General features: G+C 37.9%; 1 protein-coding gene across 1 annotated transcript in view; it reads left to right on the plus strand.

The window, feature by feature from the left end:
• The first annotated feature begins 2312 nt into the window (after positions 1-2312).
• The window catches only part of NCKAP5 (NCK-associated protein 5), a 731767-nt gene continuing 711114 nt past the window's right edge, over positions 2313-22965 (plus strand). Inside the window, exon 1 of the mRNA XM_004674888.2 lies at positions 2313-2405. Coding sequence (XP_004674945.1) covers positions 2337-2405 — 69 coding nt within the window. The 5' untranslated portion in view covers positions 2313-2336. The remainder of the gene's footprint in view (positions 2406-22965) is intronic.

Genomic DNA, 22965 nt, shown 5'->3' on the forward strand with positions numbered 1-22965 from the left:
AATAAATATGTATGGCTGGTTCTTACCCATTACTGTTTTATTTAAAATTGTCTTCCCTTCCACATTCTTAACACTTTGTTATGCCATCTAATGGGGAGAAGGGACAACTTCAGTCCTATTATTGTTTTGAGTTATTTATGCTTATTTTCTGTAATCCCCACCACCCACTAAAATACAAATTCCAAGAAGGCAAGGATATGGTTTCTCTTATGCATAATGCTTAGCCAGTGTAAAGTTACAGGTCCTCTAGATATCAGACACTCAATAATTGCAAAATGCCAAAATACTATCTATTGTGACTTATAAAAGTACAATGCTTTTTGAGATAAGGCTTAGGAGACCAACATTTTGTATAGGGGAAAATCTAGGGGCCTGAGTTATCTCTGTCACTGGGCTTATCACATAGAGAGTAGTCTGAGCTATCAGTGCACACACTCACTGAGATGAATAGGGAGCTACAAATGGGTGGTAATCACTAGAACAGGAAAGGTAGCAACCCCAAATTCATTTGAGTAATAGGCTTACCAATAGTAATAATAATAATAATAGTATTAATAATAGTAAAAATAAAAATAATAATAGAAAAGACCTGTTAGTGTCATTTTCACTGCTACATTCTGCTAAGTAAAGATTGAGCATACTATAAGTTAAAAACTATTTCAGGTGATGGTGGTAATTAATAAGGTAAATACTAAAAGACTTTTGGGAAGGAGATGGGATCTGAGCCAAGCCTTGAGCAAGGGTGGAGGTGGTGGGGGGGAGACTAGACTACATAGAGTGGAAGGTATGATTAAAAGCATGGTCTCAAGAATGTTCTTAGTGTGTTCAGGGATCATAAAAGACTAGTTGGAAGAAATTGGGTCAAAACATGATGTTGAAAAGTTTTGATTTTTATCCTGAATTCAGAATGGACTCTCAGGAATTTTTGAGTGGATAAGAAATAAATTAAAATTAGTATTTTAACTGAAAGTGAGATTTGGAAAGATGAAAATGGAGGAGGAAGCCTATGTCTAGAAAAGAATAACTGACTGTACCCTAGCTGGGGCATAGTAGTCTAAGCCTCTTTCTGGTGGAGGGAACCAGGAAGAAGGCCACAAGCTGTGTGGGGTGTGAAGAAGTCGTGTCTGTTGCATCCACATCAGACTTAGATGATGTGGAGAAAATATTTATTCTCAAATTTATTAAAACTGATTGACATAGCACTTTATTAAATTCAGCTCTTCTATACCAGCAGTGCAACAGCTATGTGTTTTTGTAGATAATGAACAATATATGTATCACAAAGTTCCTTCTGAATCAGCAAAGACATTACATGTTGTTAACAGTGTTCATGGGTAATTAATCTGTGGCTAAATATAACTTACATGTGAGTTATACTGTATTCGTGTTAAACCATTTTTACCCACATGATTGATCACCACTGCACTCTGTAATAGCTGCTGAAAAAGAGGAGATTTATGGAAGCTAAATGACTTGTCCAAAGCCACTTACTTATGAGGAGAAAAACCTAGACTTGAACCTAATTCTTTTATTTCAAGCCTTTTACATCTTGATGAAAACTGGAAGCCAGTGCTTAATAGATATTAAACAGTTATAATACGCTTGATACAGCTAGACTATTTAGTGTTCCTAGAATAAATAATCTTAATGGAGTGCAGGGAGTCATTCTATTTGATACAGTAAAATGCAGTATGGCTAATATGTACTCCTTGACATTAACAATGTCATCACCATTCATTCTGAATCAACCTGTCCCTAATGGAATGTATATTATAATGTTTCTCAAATATTAAATCAAACACTTTTAAATTAAATGTTGATAATAATGTTCATATTTTGGTCTTGCCTCATTGGGCCTTAGGCTCAATGACACTTGATTATGGCTTGTGGCTTTGTCAGTATGAATGCATGGAATTTGCAGACAGCATCTATGTGCACCGTAACAGAATGATTATAGCTAATAGAGAGAGAGAGGTTGTGCAGTAAGTGTGGCATGAAACGGACTGTTTGCTTTTTTCCACAGTCTGCTGATTTGACCTACAAACCCATTCCCCAACTCCATTAGCAAAACCTATAAAAACACAAGGGCCTTTATAAAGACAACTCTGACATTTGTAACCCAGAGAGATCTTTTGAGTTGAGAGAGCCCAGTTCTATACTTATTATTTGGATCGGAGTATTTTTGGCTGAAACACTTGTTCTTGGTCAGAAAGTTAAAAACAAGGGTCTAAACACTGTTCACTTGGATAGTAAAACATATGTTCACTTTTTGCAGTGACCCTGGAAAGAGAAGGGGAATTTTTATGAATCACAAAGGAAAATAAATAACTTCACCCATGGAGGGAAAGAGACAGCTTGAGAAAAGGGACTTTGGAAAACGGCTGTCTCTAGACAGCAGTCTCGTGGTAAGTACTAAATATTCATTTACCACTCTATATGTTTTGGCATAAAATGCATTATTCTTTGACTGTTATTTCCTGAACTCTGTGCTTTTGAAACTTCTATTCCAGTTACCCCATTAGCAATATCCCCTGGGATTGTGTTTCATTTATTTTTTATAAACTCAAAAGCCAGCAAATTATTGGAATGTTTATATAGTGTCTTAATAGGCAAATGTCATAATCTGTCAACATTATATATAATTACATTAATTCCAGCTGAAGTAGACTTTAACCTATACAAAAACACTACTGTACAGCTAATGCCAAGTGCTGAACCTATATATAGATGTTCCATGACCCATTTATCTTAACTTTGGGGATATGTTGAGTAAGAATTCAATAGATCTTCAAATATTGAAGAGTGAAGAAAGTTCCTGAGACCTTTGTAGGTATGTAAATTGATTCATTTGTTCATAAGTTTTCCTTCTAAAAGTTTTAATGCTGGTGAACATCATTCTTAACCGTCTGGCTGGGTTTGCTTTAGTGTATATGAGGATTTGGTTATTCCAAGGAAAGAGATTTAGACCCTTATTTCTGAAGGCTGGCTACTTTTTCAGTCTGTGAGCTAAGATGGGTTAGTCACTTCTAGTCTGTAATTCATATGACAGAACAAGAAATCAAATCAAGCAAGACATTCTTTTCTCTTTTACTCATATACTGAAATAAAAGTTTAGCTTGGTTCCTTCTTCAGTCTACTGTATGAGGATGTGTTTTATTCATTTGTGGACTCTCAGCAACTGGTCCAGAGACTGGATCAGAGTAAGCATCCAATAAAATATTTGTTGATTTGATAATCAGTTATACTTTCCAACTCTGCTGCTGGAGACCTTGCTCTGTCATTGTATAGATTAGCTATTTATTCCTTAAGTATTTTTCACTTCATACAACTATTCATCAATGTAAGTTTCTAGAAATTGAGAAAAGGGTTGGAAATGAGCACTAAACTAATGTTTAGTCCATCTTGTGTTATTAAATTCAACTTCAGTGTCTGTGCTTTCCCCCAAATACATGTGACTTCATCTCATCTCAACTAGATTTTTCCATTTCCAGACAGAATGGGGTGAAAATGATGTTTGTGCACATTTTATATGTCTATTCTCTTTTCAATTTCTGAGAAAATTTGGAATAAAGAGATGATTTCTCAACTACTGCTTTGTAGATACAAATGCTCTTTACTTATCAATATGCCAATATCTCTTATGTGGTAGGGATAGAGATGCCCAAATAGTATGATGTAAGTAGCATGGAGAAGGTTCTGTTTACCCAAAAATATCACCCTTACTGATCGGCCCTTCAAGCTCCAAATTCTATCCAAGTTCCTAGAGATCAGTAACAACTCTACTAGAGCCAGTCTAGTAAGCTGTTGTCTTTCAAGTGCTAGCAGTAGCACTTGTTGAAAAAAGATCTTGGATCATTCCCAAATGTTGACCAGAAGAGGATTCTTTTGAAGCAATTGGTAAACCAGGATGCAGAACACTGAGTGCTGGAATGCAGAGCTGGCTTGGGGAGTGTGTGAGAGAGGAGGAAGTAGATTACCATGAATACTTTAGGGACCTAATGAAATCTTTGCCCATGTTTAAATTTTGCTTAGAGACAACCTTAAATATGAGTATAATTTAAATCCTGTCCTATTAGCAGTGCTAATTGAAAGCTGAAAGCTGAACCTACATTCCTATTAGTGTGTGGCTGTACCCTAAGTCTTGTGGGGCTGTGAATCTGTTTTTTGACTTATGGCATAAAATAATACTATGAAAATGAGAACTTGTTACTTGGCACCACCTAAGAAACTTAATCCTGTTAAATTTCTTTAAATGATGCTTAGGAGAGTTTTTATACTAGTGAAATATCTTCCTTGCTTCCTAGAGGCAGATTAAGAGTTCCATCTGCATATACATATTGGAGAGATCCTGAAAAAGAATGTGCTCTCCTGTGACTGAGTATGAACTGCCTAAATGCTGTCCAACATTTTACAGTTTAAGCCATATGACTATAATTTTGCCCTGCATATTATGCTATTTTTTCTCATATATAATGCTGATGCTGGGACAATACCAAGATTATTCTCATTGAGTTGGTTTTTGGACAGTGGGAACCATTTGAAAGTCTTTTGAGTGTGATCTGTTATAATGTCAGGAAGAGAGATAGATGGGGGGTGACATCAAAGTTGTCTCTCCTGTACAGGGCCTGAATTCAAGGCACTGCCCTAGTCTTTAACTCTATGCTGAAATCACACAAGTGACTAGGCAAGAAGCACATAGAGATGCTTTTAGATAAGAGTTGCTGGAAATACAAGGAAGGACAAAACACCTGGCATTGTATAATACTCTCCTTATTCCTAAGGCATGCTTGTTTTATGATATGGTATGGTATGGTGTGGTATGGTACTTTTTAAATCATAGAATGCTGAATTGGGAATGAATTATCCAGTCCCCTCACCACATAAAGAGTAGTCAATGCTCAGAGAGATTACATGCTTTCCCTGAGGTCTCACAACTTAGATACAAAGAACAGAGCAAGTCTCCTGCCCTTTGTCTTTCCTTATGTAATATCCCAGTAAGAGATGTCCTTTTGGAATACTGAGTGGAGGAAAGAGAAGCATATTAAGATCTTAAGTCCTGAAATTCTGCTGTAGTAATCACCATGGCCCATATTGTTGAAAGTTAGGAGACCCAAAGGTAATTTCCACTTCCAGATTTTGTAAGAAAAAAAATCCTCATAATGTACTGTAAGAATAAGGTACTATTAACTTCCTTACACCTTTTATTTTATATAACCAAGTCATGTAGAATTGAATAAAATTACAGCTCAGCTCCCTCACAACATCTTTTAAAATTTTAGACTGGAGGAACCACACAATAAAGAAATTCACAGTCCAGATACTGAAAAAAGCTCTGATTGGGGAATGTGAGCTTGTGGTCCTAACTCACAATTTTCCTTCCTGGACTTGACACTGGAGTTTGTGTGTGTTGTGTGTATGCACGGGCATGCATACATGTCCCCTGGTAATGCTGAAGCCTCTTTGATGTTGATTTTGTTTTACTTGATAAATCACCCTTTTTAAGAATAAAGTGACAGGTAAGTGAAACTGAATGAAAAATATATTTCAGCGTAGGTCGTAAAGACCTAGCAAGAAAAATAAGTACTACAAGTGTGCCTCCACCAGTGGTTGGGAATGTGCCACATAGCTGCATATTCACAGTAAGTGCAGTTCTCTCTGATAATAAAAATCACCCCAGAAATCAAGGCCTCTTCTTGACCCAAGGCTGTTCAACCCTCTCCAGGATGCTTTTTGATCAGAAACACTCAGCTTTTCACACTGTGCTTTTTGATTTGTAAGAATCATCCCCTGGGCCACTATGGATAGTTATTTGACACTTGTTACTGTGATAGTGTTTAGCTATCAGAGCTGATGAGTCAGCTGGAAGTGAATTATCTTTTTACCATCTCACATTTCAATGGCAAATATTCTCTTTTAATTTGGAGACAAACTACTTTTTGCTTTTAAGCATAGTAGAAGTAACAGTTTTCCTTGTGAATGATGAATCCCTTCATGGTATTCCCTTTATTCCCCCTATACCCATAAAAGACAAAAGTTTAACCATACTTAATCCTTAGTTCTAACAGATGTGTAATTGTGATAGATTCATAGTAGCAGGAAAGAATGCATAAGTCCTGCACATCATCTTTTAGTCTCTTGAAGGTTTGGATCCAAATCATGACAGTAATTGGGCCTTCCACAGGCACCCATTAAGTACAGTCATGTAGACATCATTTCAAACCTGCTGTGAGGATGTGCCACATACTTGCCATTTTTTTCCCTCTAGCTCCAGTCTGTCCTTCTTCTATGTTTGATTCTACATTGTGTGGTGTCAAAGGGACCTCTTTCTTCTGACAATTGGTTGAATTTGATCCATATCTAGCTGGAAACCAGAGTTGAAGAGGGAAGAGGGTCAAGATAATTGATCCCTGTTTTGTTTTTTCTGGTCATGAACAAAGGTGACTGCACTACTAATTCTAAGTAGTATTTTGTTGAACAGTTTCCTTCTTCAAGCTTTTAGCTGTAGTTAGAGCACAGATTTCAGTTTTCTGGCATCATTTCTCCTTACTCTTCAAGCTTCTTGGTACTAATGACTTATAAATGTGGTAGGTCCATCTCGTGTTTGATCATGTCATTTTTTTCCTGCTGGATACCTCTGACTGGTGCAAGGAGATACAACTTCTCAATGTGTTCATAGTTTATGTATGAAAGCTGGCCTAATAGGGTGAGTAAGTAACATGACATGCAGGAGGTAAATAGTGTGAAACTGATGTGATAAGTTGAGATCATTGTGGGAATAAGGAGGCACCAAGGGGAGCTGTCACTAGGGTTGTTTTTTTGAAGCAATGGAGAGAATTTGGTAAGTGAAGGCTAAATAGAAGAAAGAGGCAGCCCAAATAGAGTGTCTTATGCTCCTGGAGAAATACTATGCTTCTGGTGAAAACTCATTCATCGATGAATTATTTTCTTTTTTGGAAACTTCTTCCTTATATCAAATTGTGATGATTAATTTCATATGTAAATTAGAGTAGGTTAAGAATTTTCTAAAGAACTGACAAATTATTTCTGAGTATGTCTGTGAGAGTGTTTCTGGGAGAAATGAGCATTTGTCTTTGTATACTGAACAAAGGTCAATCTCTCGGTGTAAAATGATCTGTTGCGAGCCTGTAAAGAACAAGAAGGCAGAGGAAGCGTGACCTTGCTCTTTGCATAAATTGAAAGGTACATCTTCTGTCTTCAGACACTTGAACCCTAGTTCTCTGTATTTGGACTTGAAGTTGCACTTATCTCACTGGCTCCTCTACTACTCAGACCTTTGGATTTGTAATGGAACTGTACCCCTAGCTTTCTTAGGCCTCCTGTATGCAGATAGAAAACAATAGGACATTTCAATATCTATCAGTGCATGCACTGATCCCTTATAATAAACCTCTGTGAAACAGATAGGTAAAGGAAAAGAGACAGAAGGGGAGGGAGGGAAGGAGAAACAGAATGCTGTTTAGTTCTCCCCTCTGTTCCATTGCAACATGAGTATGTGGAGGCTTCATCCCACAAGAAACTATTATCAGACACCACAAACATCTGAGAACATCACTCTTTTCAGCAGAGTTATAATATTATCTCTCCAGAGTTAGCCACACATTCCATGGGTAAGGGACTCAGCCTTCCAAGACTACTCTCCACATCAAAAATGTCCCAAGCTCAGTCTGTTATATACACTATGCTTTTGGCCAACTGGCTACAGAGGTTGGTTCCCACTACTTGTTCTCAGACTTCAGGTGTGAGTCACAAGCCCAGATTGTTACTCATGCTTCTCACTGGCTGAATATAAAACAGAGCTTCCTAGGACATTTTCCTTCGACTCCATTCATTTAGTAGAGAAGTTAACAAAACTCGGGAAACCTTTTTACTCATTAGATCACCAATGTATTATAAAGAATATAACTCAGGAACAGCTAGATGAAAACAATGTAGAGAGTAAGGTATAGGAAAGGGTGCATAACTTCCATACCCCCTCCAGGTTTACCAGTCTTTCCAAATCTCCATGTATTCATTAACCCTAAAATTCAGTGTCTCTGTCTTTAATGTTCTTATATGGAGGCTTCCTTTGTTAGGCACAATTGATTAAGTCATTGGCCTTTGGCAGTTGATCCAACTTCCAATCTTCCTTGACTCCCTGGAGGTCTGGGGGTGGGGCTGAAAGTACCATACTGTGTTCTTGTTGGTTTCCCTGACAACCAATCCTCATTCTCAGGTATGTTCCAAAAGCTACCATAATTAACACAACAAAAGATACTATGATCACTGTCAACATTTAGGAAATTCCAAGACTTTTGGGATCTGTGAGTTCAGGAACTGTGGATGAAGACCAAATATATTTATTAAATATATTTTGATCACCTGAATGACCAGATCTTATAAATCACAGTATTTTACTGACAATACACAAATCAAGATCTCTGTTGTTTTATGTTTAATTATTCTCTCCTTGGTTAGTGACTGGGAATAGTTTTAAAGCAGAGGTCAGTAAACTCTTTCTATAAAGGGCCAGGTAGTAAATATTTTAGGTTTTGTGGATCAGATGAGCAGTTAGAATTACTCAATCCTGCTGTTGTAATAGAGTATGTAGCCACAAGCAATACATAAATAAATGTAGTAACTTATGTTCTCATAAAATTTTATTTGAAAAGTTAGGCAGCAGGCTATGGTATCACATGTTAGAGACATGGGAAACTTAAAAGATGGGTTTCACTTCTCCTGGGTGCTGACTTTCTAACTTTCTTGTGTTTACCCTCAAGATATGCAGTTTGCTGAGGCAGGTAGAGGAGCAAATTTATGCTGATAAGCAACCATGGACCAAGTGATAAGGGGAGCAAAGGGAAATATTTTAGGAAACTCAAAACTCACTGAAGTTTTTTTTTTAAACACATAGTAGGCGCAATATTCATGTTGCTCAGTGCATCCAGTGGATGGTGACTATTAAAAGACAAACTTGCATTGTTGTATTATTTTAGGCATGACTGTAGCTTCTTTTACTCTCTTGATGCTACAGTTAGGCACCCCTCACCATAACAGCGATGTATAGAGGTCAGGCTACCAGGTTGCTAGTCACCAATTTCACAGTTGTGCTTGGCTACTCCTACTAGTGAGTGGATGCATATGTAAGTGACTTACTTAGTGCCTCTGACTCCTAGGTAAAGGATAATTGCCCTCTGGGAAGCATGACTTTTGTTCTCTGATATCAAGATTATTTGAAATTTCCCAAATGAGCATCAAGTAGAGGAGAGTTAAAGAATGAGAGAAAACTGTTTATTTCCCCAACTGCACCATTTCCCTTGTTATCTCAGTCATCTCCTACATGCCTGGAAAAGAACAGAAACCAGATGTCCTAGAGCCAGATGTTAGAAGGTATGGCAGTGTCTTAAGGGTCTATCCAAGTCATAGTTAAGCAAAAGTAATTGATGGAGAACAGGAGGGGTTTGGCCTGGTTTAGCTACCTTTCTAAAGCAGTATACCTAAACACTTAACTGTTCTTCTTTGCAGTGGTGGTGCTAAAGTGAGAGAAGTGTCAGGCCTTTAGATGAATATTTACCCATTAAATCTGGCCACCAGGCTAGCATAATCCATCATGGCAGGCAAAAAAAGGTACTGAGCAAGTGTCCTGTCAGTTGCCCTCCACCAGCATAGATTCCTGGAGACTAGGGAGCAGGTAGACTGGGAGACTGGATAGGGGAGACTTGTCCAAGTGGAAAACCTGATTGTTTAGAGTATTAAATGAGTTCCAGATAGCAAGAAGAGATTTAAAAAAAAAAAAACAGCATTGGGAGGGAGGTGAGAGTTTTAAGCAACACTGTTGCTAAGGATAGTCTGAATGGAGGACACAACAGAGAGGCAGAAGTAGAATACAGCCAAACAAGAGAATATAGCATGTCAGCACCAGGAGCTGACGGAGTCTAACAGCAAAGCTAGCAAGCAGCTCAGCTAGTCAGGCAGTGAGTCTAGCCCAGGATGGCATCCTCCTCTTGAATAATATTGAAGCTTATCATGTGCCAGGCATTCTGCTCAGTGATTTAGATGGAGACTATCATTTAATTATCTAATTATCCCAATTTTACAAAAAAAATTAACTCTAAAATTTACTAAATCATTCATCTTCCTCAAGGCTGTAGACTTCATTGATGAAACTGTCACTTAAAGTCAGGTCTGGCAACCTCTAGATTTTTCTGTGCTATGCAGCTTACAGTTTGGAAGCAGGAAGCATTGTACCCCTCTACTTGGAAGCTCTTTGCATGATACTTTCCAACCTTCAATAATTCCAGACTTAACAGAGCCAGAGGTTTACTTGTGCATTAGGTATCTGCCATATCTGCACCTAATATTGTGAGAGGTCAGGGCTTGACTTCAGTCAAAGATTACCAAAGGTGCAGACATGAGAGGATAAGGTTTATAACAGATAAAGAATGTGTGTGTGTTGGAAGTCGTTTAGGCTTAGTTTCTGGCCTGATGATTTTTCCGATCAATGTGGTCTTGGAACTAACTTCATAGTGAGTCAAGTTTATAAAAGTGTATGTACAAGTAATGGCATACATAGATCTGTCACATTATATTTTTGTCCACATGAGGGCTGATTGTGGCATGCATGTATATAGGTGGAATTATTAACTAGAATGGTATAGAATAAGGAGGAACATATCAATGATGGGTCATATATGAAATATACTGTCCTTGCTATGCAACAGGGCTTATAAATTGAGTGATAATTTGATCAAAAGCTACACATTATTTTATCTGAGCTTTTTACTGATAGAGATGGGTGGGGAACCTATAGTATTTCTATGAAGACATTACCCCCAAATGTCATTAATTGTCCACCCCTAAGCTTGGTGCTTTCTCCTCTAACATTGGCAAAGCTGAAGAGGGTAAATGTTGCCTGTACTTTGTTTTGTCCAAGTAAAGGTGTGGTATATGGTACCTTGTTTGTTCCAAAGTACCTGATAGGGCAAATTTGTTGAAAGACTTCAGGGGCTTTGAATTCTCTGAAATGTATAAGATTGTATATACACACATGTGTATATGTAACCATACATATGCATACCCAAACACACACATATACATATGTGTATATGTATGTGTATAATAAATGTATACATGCATATCTCCCTGGGAATCAAACTATAGGTAAAAGCAGTTTCTCAAAGGTATTTGTGATCAAAGAGCATTGAGGTAACTTCACCAGCCTAAGCCTTCATTACCTAAGAATGCTGCTCACTGCACCACACACAGATGGCTTACCTTGCTAGGACCATAGAGCCATCTCAGCAGCACCAGCTCTATTCCCTGCACTCTGCTGCTGCATAAGTATTGTCCGCATCCGTTGGGTCTCAGAGTTCACTAATTCAAAATACAAATGCAAAAATTGAAAATAATTTGCAAATGCTATGTGACTGATAGATGATGAAATGACACTCCTTGTACAGCAGAGATAAGTACAAGTGAGCAGAAACATTTGCTTACAATGGTCTGTGTTTTTGTAGGGGTCAGAGATCTGTTTGTCATTCTCCTGGTGTCTCACTATCTTTCAACAATGGGAATCATCAGATCATACAAGTCTCCATGGCAACTGAGTTTTCTGTATCATCCTCTGACAGCTTAAAATTGTTCCCACAGCAGTCTTAGTAGTGTTTTATCCATAACAAGAAGTAAAGCTTTCATCAACCTCCTTAGAAACAGGTCCTCAAGCCCAATAGTCAGTTGGAGCTTCTGTCTGATAGGCGTCTGCTTTCATTTCTAGAGTTTCTAATTGTGAGCAAAGAATTCTATACTTACTATGTTCAAGGCACTATGAGGTGAGTGATAAGAAATGCAAAGATGATCCATGAGATATTTATCTCTTTCCTCTGACATTTCATTCACATGTAGAATATAGATAAAATGAATAAAGGGAACGGAAAAAGATAAAATGTGCAACTCGACCACAGATCTGAGGCATCTAGAAGTGAAGAGGAAAAGGACAGGTCAAAACAGAGTGGGAAGAGCACAAGGAACTGTGTTGATAGAACAGGGATGATGGTGGGAGAACTACAGGATTTCACCTGAGGAGAGAAGGAAAATACTGTCCCCAAATGAACAATGATGTAAGAAAATAAATAAATTTAATTTAAAAATGTAAAAAAGAAATAAAAAGAATAGTTTTGCTTTTGTTTAGTCATACACGCAATTCATGGATACTAGAAAGAGGAAGTAGCTCTTATGACTGAATTGATGAGGGAGGGCTTCTTCAAGGAAGCAAGCTCTCATATCATCCCTAGAAAAATGGTCCAGACTTAATCTATGCTATCTCCGAATCAGAAATATATTGGAGAAAATCAAGGTGTCTTAATAAAGATTATGACTCCAAAGTCCCTGGCTTATATTTGAGAAGTTGCAGAGACCCTAAGAAAGCTTTCTTATAATCCTAAATTATTGTATTAACTTTCCTCATGTCCCCTCTAACTGTCCTCCCTACCCTAATGTTAATATTTTCTTACCCATACTTCGTGTAAAGAAAAATGTGTAACACAGCTTAATCATTTTGATTTTCTTCTCATATACTTACTGGCACATATTATACTAATTGTAAATATATATTAGCTGTATTTCAGCAGCCTAACTGTCTCATACTAATTTATCACCCCATACTATAGTTCATTATTATCAATTAATATTTATTAAGCATCTACAGGGTTCATTATCTGAATTAGGCAGTGCTTCTTTCATTGCTTTATGGTGTATCACCATGTTCTGTTGCCTTGGCTCAGCCTTGTCAGTATTTATGATCTTTCTGCCAGATTTCTATTCATGTGACAACCCTCATAGTCATCCCAACTTCAATTAATATTTCAAGAGCAAGTCTAGGGGCCATTGTATTAAAATGTTTCATATAACACCAGGTATATTTCCTCGATTCTGTCCCTCTCATGTCCTCATTTTATAATTCTTTCTTAACACATAATTCTGTTTGTCTAGGCCACTCTCTGCAAGCCCAAGCAGTGGTTCCTCCTGAATACTTTATATTCCATATAGTTCCAGATGTTTTCTCCTCATAAATTTTAGACCCTTAACTAGGCTTAATGGATCATAATTGTCCATTTCCAAAGATGCCTCTAAGGTTTACTTGCCTTCTGTCTTTCAGCAGTTTATGCTTCTTGGTTTTAAGCATTTGTCTTCAGCTCAGTAGGTTTCTAATACAATTAATTCATTGACTGCTCTTCTATACAGAGATATGTTGAGAGAACTAAAATCCTGTGGCCTAGTGAATTTTGGGATCCATTTGTCAGGGCCCCTTGGCCCTTTCATAGGGGAAGCAGTTGTCAGAGGCCTGCCGGTCCTGGAGGCCACAAGGATGTTAGTCATCACATATGGGTTCACAATACTGAGCTTGAAATCCCTGAAGGCATCTATTATATGTGATAGTACACAGTGAGGACCGTCCTACCCTCCTTCTTGAGAGTAATGCTAGCTCAATGATAGTCGTAGGCAGCTCTTTGAAGATCTCCTGGGCCAAATTTCGAGCACTGGTGGTAAATACCTGAGGCAGAATATCTGACCTAATTCCCACTTGGTGAGGTGTAGCAAGGTGGAAGTGAGGGTAAAAAGGAGCCAGGTCTAACATGGCTAGCATTCCTCATGCTCTTAGGAGGACCTGAATAACTTTCTGTATTTTGTCTACAAACACTGCATCAACACTATTGTTTAGTTATTTACTGCATCAGTCCTGTTCTAGGAGGAAGCAGCTGACATACTCAATCCCGGGGATGGAGGGGTGTTTATAAAGAGGTGGTAAGATGTAGGAACTCAACAAGATAATAGTGCAGCATCTAAAGCTGGAAATTAGCAGGGGCAGGGCCAGGGGCTTTATTACTCTGGGTCAGAAGGGCCGGTGAAGAAGTGCCTGCAGAACTCCGTGGTCATACGGAGACAACTGTGTGGGAGGAGAGGGCACCTTAGGGGGAGGCTGCCAATCAATATTGGGCCAGCATGAAGGATATTAGGGTACAAAAAATCCCACTATACTCCTCAACAATCTTCGGTTCCCACTGGTAATATTATATTTTACTAACACAATGAAAATCCAGAAGGAAAAGGACTCATGGATCACCTTGAGGCCAAAGCAAGGTAGAGGAGGGTGGAGAGCGGATGTGTATGTAAGATCAGAAGAATTTATCTGATATATTTGTCCTCTATAATGTACATCCCACATCAGTCCCCCTTTTCTCATTCTGTGGAGAAGAAAACACTACACAGATTAGTTTATTACTGGAAATGGTTTCCCCCTGTATGTTGTTTTCTAGCCGATTCCCTTGGACCAGTCAACTTGATTTGAACAGAACACTCTAGTGTGGCACCTTTACAACACAAATTCTGAGTAGCCATTGACATGTCTTATCTTCAAGGGTCTAGATAAACAGACCAAGTGCAAGGCTTTGTGTTATTGTGTGGTGGCCTGGATACAAATTATGTAATACAGGGGGTGGATCTGTGTACTAACTCCTGTGTACTATCTCCTTAAATTAAGTTGCATCATTTTGAGTAGGTTTTTTTTTTTTTTCAAAGATTTATTTATTTGTTCATACAGAACTGGGGTACAGGCCAGAGGCTCAGGGGTGGCGAGAGGCTTCACCAGAGACAGAGTAGGGAACCGAACAGGCAGATCTACGAAGTACACTGCTGAGGAGAGCAGCGGGCGGGTTAGGAGAGGTCTGCCACGCCATGTGGTCACCTCCTGGGCAGGCTAGAATCGAACTCATGTGGAAGTAGCTTTAGCTTCTCAGTGCTGTGCTTTAACCCGCTGCACCACCAGGGAGGGCCCATTTTGAGTAGGTTTTTAAAACTCTCAGAATCTTTGCCTTCAAGAGGGGGGGTGTCATGAGGGTAAAATGAAGTAAAGGTTAGGAATTTGCCTTGGAGGCTATAGGATTCCATGAAAGTAGAAAGTATTGTTTCTATGGCAGTGATGCAGCTCCTACCTCCTGAAATTCTACTGATTAAAAACATGCACAATAATAGCAGCTTCAGGAAGAAACATGTACTAAGTGCCTACTATGTACACAGCACTTATTTTAAAAGGTACAGTGGAAACAGATGGCATGTAATTTAGTGGGAAAAAAAAAGTATGGATTGACTGGTAAATAAATCTGAACTGTATTTGAATCTTTACCTGCTGTGTGATGTCTTGTCTGTGTTGAGCTTGGCCTCTGTGTTCTCATCTGTGTATTTTTATATAGGGAGCTGATAATCTCTTACTCAAAGCTTACTGGGAGAGTTAAAGGAAAGGATTCAAGTAGACCTCACAGCATAGAGCTTGGTGTCAGTCTCCTCTTCACTGAAGATATATGGAATATATATGATGAGGTGACTCCAGATGGCAATTTTCTTTGTCTGCAGGTGAAGCAGGCATTCAGAAAAAAAAAAAAAAAAGAAGTTTGGTTGGCATATATACATATATGATGTTTAAAATGGAATGGCATATCATGATGTTATCAGCCAGAAATGTTCACTCAGGTGTTAACTACAGTGTGTATCTGACCAAACCTCACATTCTTTTCTTCTTAGTACATTTGCCAGTAGACCCCTATTAATGAGCTATACTCCAGACCTTCTTATATGGAGCGTTATATTTTTCTGGGACTTTTGGCCCATTTTTGGCTCTCACCCTTGAAGCTCAGCCAATGTCTATTTATAACAGGCAGTTTTATTCCAAAGGCTTCCAGAAATGCCTATAGTCTTCCAAGTGAGTGTACAATGGCTCCCTGTGCACAAGTCCTGCTGGGTCTTCTGCCTCAGGCCCTGTGTCCCTGATAGAATCAGGCTGAAGCCTTGGGTTGCAGAGCCTGCCTTTGTTTGTCTTAGGCCTTCATTGCTTTGACTATGCCAATGGGGAACAGTGGGAGATGAGATTTGCAGAAAGGTTGGGATCATTTCCCATGTGACTCTCTCTTCACTTCCATGGGGAAAAAAGACTTAGAGGGGCTGAGGCAGGGAAGATTTTCCACTACATAAAGAGAATGAAAGAGGAAACAGTGTCCCAGTGGCCTCTTGCCAGGACCCCGGTATGCGCCAACCCTGGGAACTGGCCCCTATCCAGACTCCTCAGAGGCTGCTGACTTGGGAAAACGGGCTCTCCGGCTGCTGCCAAGAATGCAGACAATAGTCTTTTGGATATTTTACTTTTGAAAGTTTGGCTTTTGTTTTATTATCACCAAAGGTAACATTTATTGGGCACCTATGTATGCATGCCAAAAGATAAAATGCATGATTGGAAGTCAGTGTAACTTAAACCGAGCAGAAACACCAGGATCTTCATATAATGTTAACTGTCTGCTTCTAATTTGGGCCTAACCTTTTGCTTTAGTACATCTCTTCTTTATATGTGAATGCTGAGTGGTATAGAAATTCTAGAATTAAAATTAGTTTTAAATGGTAAAGTGAGTTGTATTATGTCACTTGAAAAGATTAATGTAAATGAAATCAGCTTATCTCATTGTCATTTGGTTGAGAGAGAACAGTGAGAGAATGAAGCACAGAGTCAGTATACTCTCATGTAGAGAAAAAAGGTTTCAGTACATAGTAGCCTGACAAATATGGAATACAACATTGGAGAGGGCAAAAGGGGGTCAATAACACCTTGCCCTCAGTGTGGCATCTTTAATAGGAAATGATGATGTTGTTGTTATTAAACAACCCAATGACCTTAAAATAGTCCACACATATTGATAATAACAATTACAACTAACATCAAAGAATACTTACTATATCCTGGTGCTAGACTTACATATTTTGTTTACATTAGCTTGTTTAACTTTCATAACTCTACAATTAAATATTATAATACCCCCTTTATGCACATGAAGAAACTGAGGTTTAGAAACTTAGTGACAAATAGTAAACATCAAGTTTTGTTTACTACTAATACCTTTATTATCCATATGTATCTCAAAGTTGAATGCATTTCAAAGTTGAGAGGAACATGCTTCTGTGTGTTTTAATCAGGGAGCTTTCTGGTTTTGTTTTCCTGTAGACGTAGGGCCAGCTGCTCCCAGGATACCATTGTCTCTAGGGTTCAGTGCCAGAGTCAGTGGTCACCTTATAGAGGTTCTTCTCAAAGCAGTTCACCTTCACCTTGGAGTCCGTTAATTCAAATAACAGTCTGTCTCTCTCATGCAGAGAAGTCATCTCCATATTGTGATGTGAGTTAGTATGAGAAATCTGGGTGATGGAATGCATGGAAAAAGTAGCAAGAACAAAGTGCAGGCTCTCACTCCTTTGCAGTGGAGACCCTTACACCTCATTTAATAAAGTTCTATGGTATGAATCCATATTTATGCAAAGATGTATCAGTATTACTTTTTTCTCATTCCAGAGAGATTCCTCCTATTGTAAAAGACTCACCAGAAATATCTTCAGACTTTAATGCATTTTTAATTGAATTTAATTTTCAAAATTCAATTTGCAGTAGTAGTTTCCCATGAAGCTGAACACCCAACATCAGACCTTTTTCTCTCATGATGGAAAACAAATCACAGATGGTAATTTGGGTTGAAGTGCTTTCCCCACTTCAGAACCCTGAGGGGTCTGGAGAGCCTGTCATCATGCACAGAGGGAGTTTTCACTCCAGAAGGAAGAGTAGCAATCAGGACTCCCAGGCTTTGGCTCCTCCCTGGCAGTGCCTTTCTTCCTCTCTTCATTGCTGACAGCTCCAGTGGGGCTCATCTACGGTGCTCTATAATAAAGAATGGGTGGTATCCTACAGTTAATCCAGAGTGACTCAGACATCTTCATAACCCGACTGCATGTCTCTGAAGGCCTTTTCTGGCATGTGAGTCTATAAGCGTTCCTCCCTGCTACAAATTGTATCCATGAAACATTTATTTTTATACATACTATGGAGCCCAATCCTTTCAATAAATGAAAAAGAAAGCAAAAAGGGAAGAAATTAACTTAGATGTAGATTATTAGCCATTGGGCATGTTCCAGGCACTGCACAGACATATTATAAAAATTTTAATTAATCCTTTATTCAGCAAATGTTTGCTGTGCTAGTTGTTCCCAGAATTCTGTAATGAACAACACAGATGAAAGAGCTATTTATCATGGAGCTTACATTTAAATAGTTCTCCCAATAACTTGGGGAGTAGGTATCATGAGTCTCATTTTTAGAGATATGAAACCTGATACTAAAAAAGTTTAAATAACTTGCCCCAGATCACAATGAAGTAGTAAGAAACAGCACTGTGTTGATGAACCAGAACCAAATCTGAGCAAAAGCCTGTTTCTGAAGTCTTACCTGTATTACTTGCAAAACTAAATTAAGGATCACATCTATTTCTTTGGTAATTCAATATTGTTTTGAAATAACAAAAAATAACTTGTTTTAAATTAAAATTTAAGTAGGACAACTCTTAGTATAATAGGAGCAAAAAGTTTGTTTATCTTTTCTCCTATGTAGTTACTAGATCATAACAAAGAACTGGAAATGAAAATCAGTGGTTATTACAGTTGAAAGCACAGACTTGTAAGTCACACATTTTGAGTTCAAAGTCCTTTGCACAGAGAGGATCCAGGGAAAGATTACTGCCTCTGTTGATAAGCATGTTGCTGCAGGGCTCCTATAGAAAGGAAAAATGAAACCAGCTAATAGAATAGCCATTCAGCTTTCAGTGTCATAAGTAAGAACCAGCTCTACTACTGACTAGCTCTGTGCCCTCCTCAAGTTCTGTAATGTTTTTTGAGCTTCTGTTTTCTGCTGGACTTATGTAAGTGACACAGAACCAAGAAAAATTGTCTGTGAATGTTAAAAATTGCACCCCAGTAATAAGGAGAACTGTGTTAATGTGAGAAGTTGGATGAAAATTTGGGGCTTGCACTTGTTCATAGTTATACCCCCAGTACCCAGAAGTGGGAAACATGAAGGGCTGGCTAAAAGGAAAAAACAAAACAAAACAAACAACAACAACAAAAAAAAGTGAGTGATAGCCATCACTATAGTAAAATAAAAACAAAGTATTATTACTGGTGGTACTGGTTTTGTTCCTTCTCTGTGCCCACAGCCACTAAGTAAAGCTTTATTCTAATGAGCATTGTGTTCCACATATACTCTTGATTAAAGACCCAAATATGGCTTGCCCTTGAGAGCTGGAGGTGCTGTATCCAATATAAAATACTTAGGAAATAGAGTCACTCATCTGGACACAATCTAGAATCATTGTGGCTGCCTGCCATGATGGAGGAATCGGAGAAGGGGTCACCCCAGCCATCCAAGCTCCCACCTGTGCAGGATGCTTCCTCTTTTCCCAAACACATTGAGAACTGTACCATTCATTCTTTCACTGAACAAAATTTTTTGAACACCTTACATCCAAGGCTCTGTAATCCTATTTAAATCTTTTTTTAAAATATAGTTACTTAAAAATATAGTATCTCTTTCTCTTGTTTTTCTGCATGCTACCATTAGAGGTATGATGGGAGCTCCTGTGGGAAGCTGCCTGAGTGGACATCATAGTGGCCCCAAAATACCATAGAGGCCCAATGCAAGAGAGGTTGTGCTAGGAGTGTTTTCCTCCTTTAGGACATTATGTTTGTAGTTATGACATGAGGAGAAAAGGTAGAATACTGAGTCTGTTCTGAGACTGGAATAACTCTAGAGACAGGCAGTAACCAAAGGAAGAAGAGAGACTAGAAAAATGATGAAAACAACAACAAACACACACACACAAGTGACTTTTCAATACATAGATCCAATTCCTTCTGTGCTCTCAGTTCTTTGAAATCAGCTGGCATTTGTATGATGTTCCAGAGTGAAAAAGGACCGGTAGTCCATGAGGTCTGCATGGATGATGCTTAGCAAAAGTCAATGGAATGGCATTGCATTTTCTGCATATTTCCAAAACTGAATAAATCCAGAACATATAAGAAAAGACACATATGAAGTGGGTGAAGAGAAGTACAAACAGACCAGACAAATCCATCATGCGTTGTTGAGGAAACCTCAGTCCAGACACCAAAGCAGTGGCATGGCAATTGTCACAGTTATGTGAGGTGATGCACACCTATGAATCTAGGGAACTTTGACACTACCAGGAAGCAAAGATTGCATGTCAAATATTTCATGTTAATACTGTTCCCTATTGAATTCTGTGGTTTGAGTCCTTTTGTGGTTTGAGTCCATGGCTCAGATATCCCAGGAGAACTGGAAAATGGTAAGTTGCCACATGATAGTACTAGTTCTTGAAACTAATTATTTAAAATAATTCATGGAAAATTGAATGGACTGAGGTTTCACACTTGAATAAGATTCACCATCACCCATGACATTTACAAATTGATCCTTCAGAAAAACTAATAACTTAGACATTGTTAGTAGGAACAAGTTAGATGTGAGCATCAGAATTAATCAGATAAAAATTTCTATGTCTATATTCTTTATGTGCAGACCTAATAAATTGCCTAAATAAATGGGTAAATACATCTTTAATTCCAAGTGTACAACTGAAATGATTGTGCTCTGTATTAATATTGTATAAATGCAAAAAATAATTTCATTAGTAAAGTTATATTGAATTTGCTGGAATCACACCTAAAATTTTATCTGTGATATCTAAGTTTCAGTGCTCCTTTTTAGATGAAAACTTCCAAGGAAATGATTTTTATAGCTCAATTACTAAGTTTCTTAGATTGATTGACAAGGGTTAATTAAGGACCCACTTCTATAATTATATTTAAGTAGATCGATTCATTGTAATTATTGGTTTATGAGTCTGGCCAGCTCACTTCAATTGCAAACTTCCATAAGAAAATTATATTTGTAGTTGTTTCACCATGTCCCCAGCTTACAGGGAAGTATCCAGCAGAAAGAAGGGCTCAGTAGAACTGATGGATGAGTATGAGATCCACAGTTCTGGTCCCAGCTTTATCACCCACTGTCTCAACCACTATAGACCTTTCTTTACTGAGCCTCAGGCTTCACTGCTTTCTTTGTCTTTGTGATCAGAGATCAAGGGTTCAGTATTCTACAGACTACCTTTGAGTTTGATGATTCACTTATATTTAGTGTTTATCATAGAGAACCAAAAGAAGGGAAAAGCAAGACTCTTTCAAGTGTCCCCCAAACAGCACTAAAGTTGGCATTTTCAATCCAAAAGGTATCATTTCTTCATGGGAGGGCATAGCTGGTCTCTTCTCTGTGTTATGTTTAAGTAAAGGGTAAGGTGGGAATCTTTAATGATGAAATTATAGGCTTCAATAAGCAGAAAAGAACAGATGGTGCAGGGAGAGAAATCTAATTCACAAATATATTACTATCATAGTATGCTTACTTATGAAGATCAATGCTGAGGAAAATTTCATATTAACTAATTTGTACTAACTGAAAATATTATTTGCTTAGATTCTTTTCAAATGTGTTAGAGCAGTCCAAGTTGAATATTAAGACTTCCCACTGTGCTCAAAGACACTCTTTTAGCTTTACAGTTCAATAAAGGATTCTGTTTTGCCATTCCATTTTGACATTTTGATGTTTGAGGTAAATAATTGATCTTTGGTATAGACCTCCCATTCAAATCATCACCCAGAACTTTTCTGCTTTCCCAAATTCTGCTGCAGAAAGATATCTGCAATAGAAGCAATATCTCTGTTCTGATGAGCATGCTTGAGTTTTAAATTATAAGGTAAGGTCATTTCCAAAGTTCCATTTTTGTGAACTTCAGAGGCATTAAATAAATAATAAGACCTCAGTGATTTGGGAGATTTGACGTAGAGTGTCTTCTGGACTATTATTATAAATACTGAAAATGTAAGTCTTTTCATCTTTATATTATAGTTGAGTTACCAGCAATCAAAAATTTCCTTCAGTCTCTGTTAAAAAGTAAATAATATATTATTGGTTTTGCTTTGCAAATCTAAATTCATATTGCCATGTTCCTACAAGCTATGTGTCCTTTTCTTTATATTCTGTGTTTTTGCTATGCTTAGACTCAACCCATTTCATAGTGAATAGTCTTACATTTCCAGGTAATCAAGAAATAAATATGTTCACAGCATTTCTGTTCTAAATTACTGTGAATGATCAGATAAATTATTTAAAATATAGCTTTGGGTTTGAAACAATTTGCATTCCATTATTCACCTCTGAAAATGAAGGGATCCATGCCCTCAGGCTTTTGTGTCACTTCTTTTGTATTGGGTTGTGAATTGGTGTTGATGAGGTGGCCAAAGGATGTGTCCATCTGTCGTGGATTTCATCACATGCTTTTTGAAAATGTATTTAAGAAATTCCATCTATGTTTTTTGAATCCCAAGGTTATTGAGATAGAAAGACCTGGGCATTTTCTTATAACTTGCAAATAAGCTTTATGAGTGAAATGTTTACCTAAGATCCAGATGATAGAATTCTATTCTTCCTGACTAAAGTCTGGTTCATTTTACCAACTTGCTATTTGCTCTCAAATCAAAAATAGCTCAGAATCCTTTGATGTAAGCCTTTCTGTGACTTTGGTCACATCTGCAAAAGTTGTAAATGAAAAATAAAGTCATTGACATTAGGCAGCTCCAATCCAGAATTGGAATGTTACTGATAACCTCCTGTAAGTTTTACAGGCCTCCTCTTCCCTACACAAAGAAAATAATCTTGGGTTGACAACCTGTATTACAGCTCAAATAATATTGTCAGACACCAAGTTCCCTGAATCAAGAGGTCACTGACTCGGGCATGACTGGAGATTTCAGAGAGCTCTGAGATATTCTTGGAGTCATAAAACAATTATATCTGTAGAAGCCAAGATAATGAACTATCAAAGTGTATGAGATAACCATGTCAAGCTTTGGGATAAGAGTTGGTAACCTCTTAGAAAATGAGTACAAAATCTTTCACCTTCTCTAGACCTTCAGGTCAACATAGTAAATGCAACACATATAGTAAAAATCACCTCCTCTTACACAATATTTGCCACTTTT

The sequence above is a fragment of the Condylura cristata genome, unplaced genomic scaffold (genome assembly GCF_000260355.1).
Source record: "Condylura cristata isolate star-nosed mole 26May11 unplaced genomic scaffold, ConCri1.0 scaffold00002, whole genome shotgun sequence".
Lineage (NCBI taxonomy): Eukaryota > Metazoa > Chordata > Mammalia > Eulipotyphla > Talpidae > Condylura > Condylura cristata.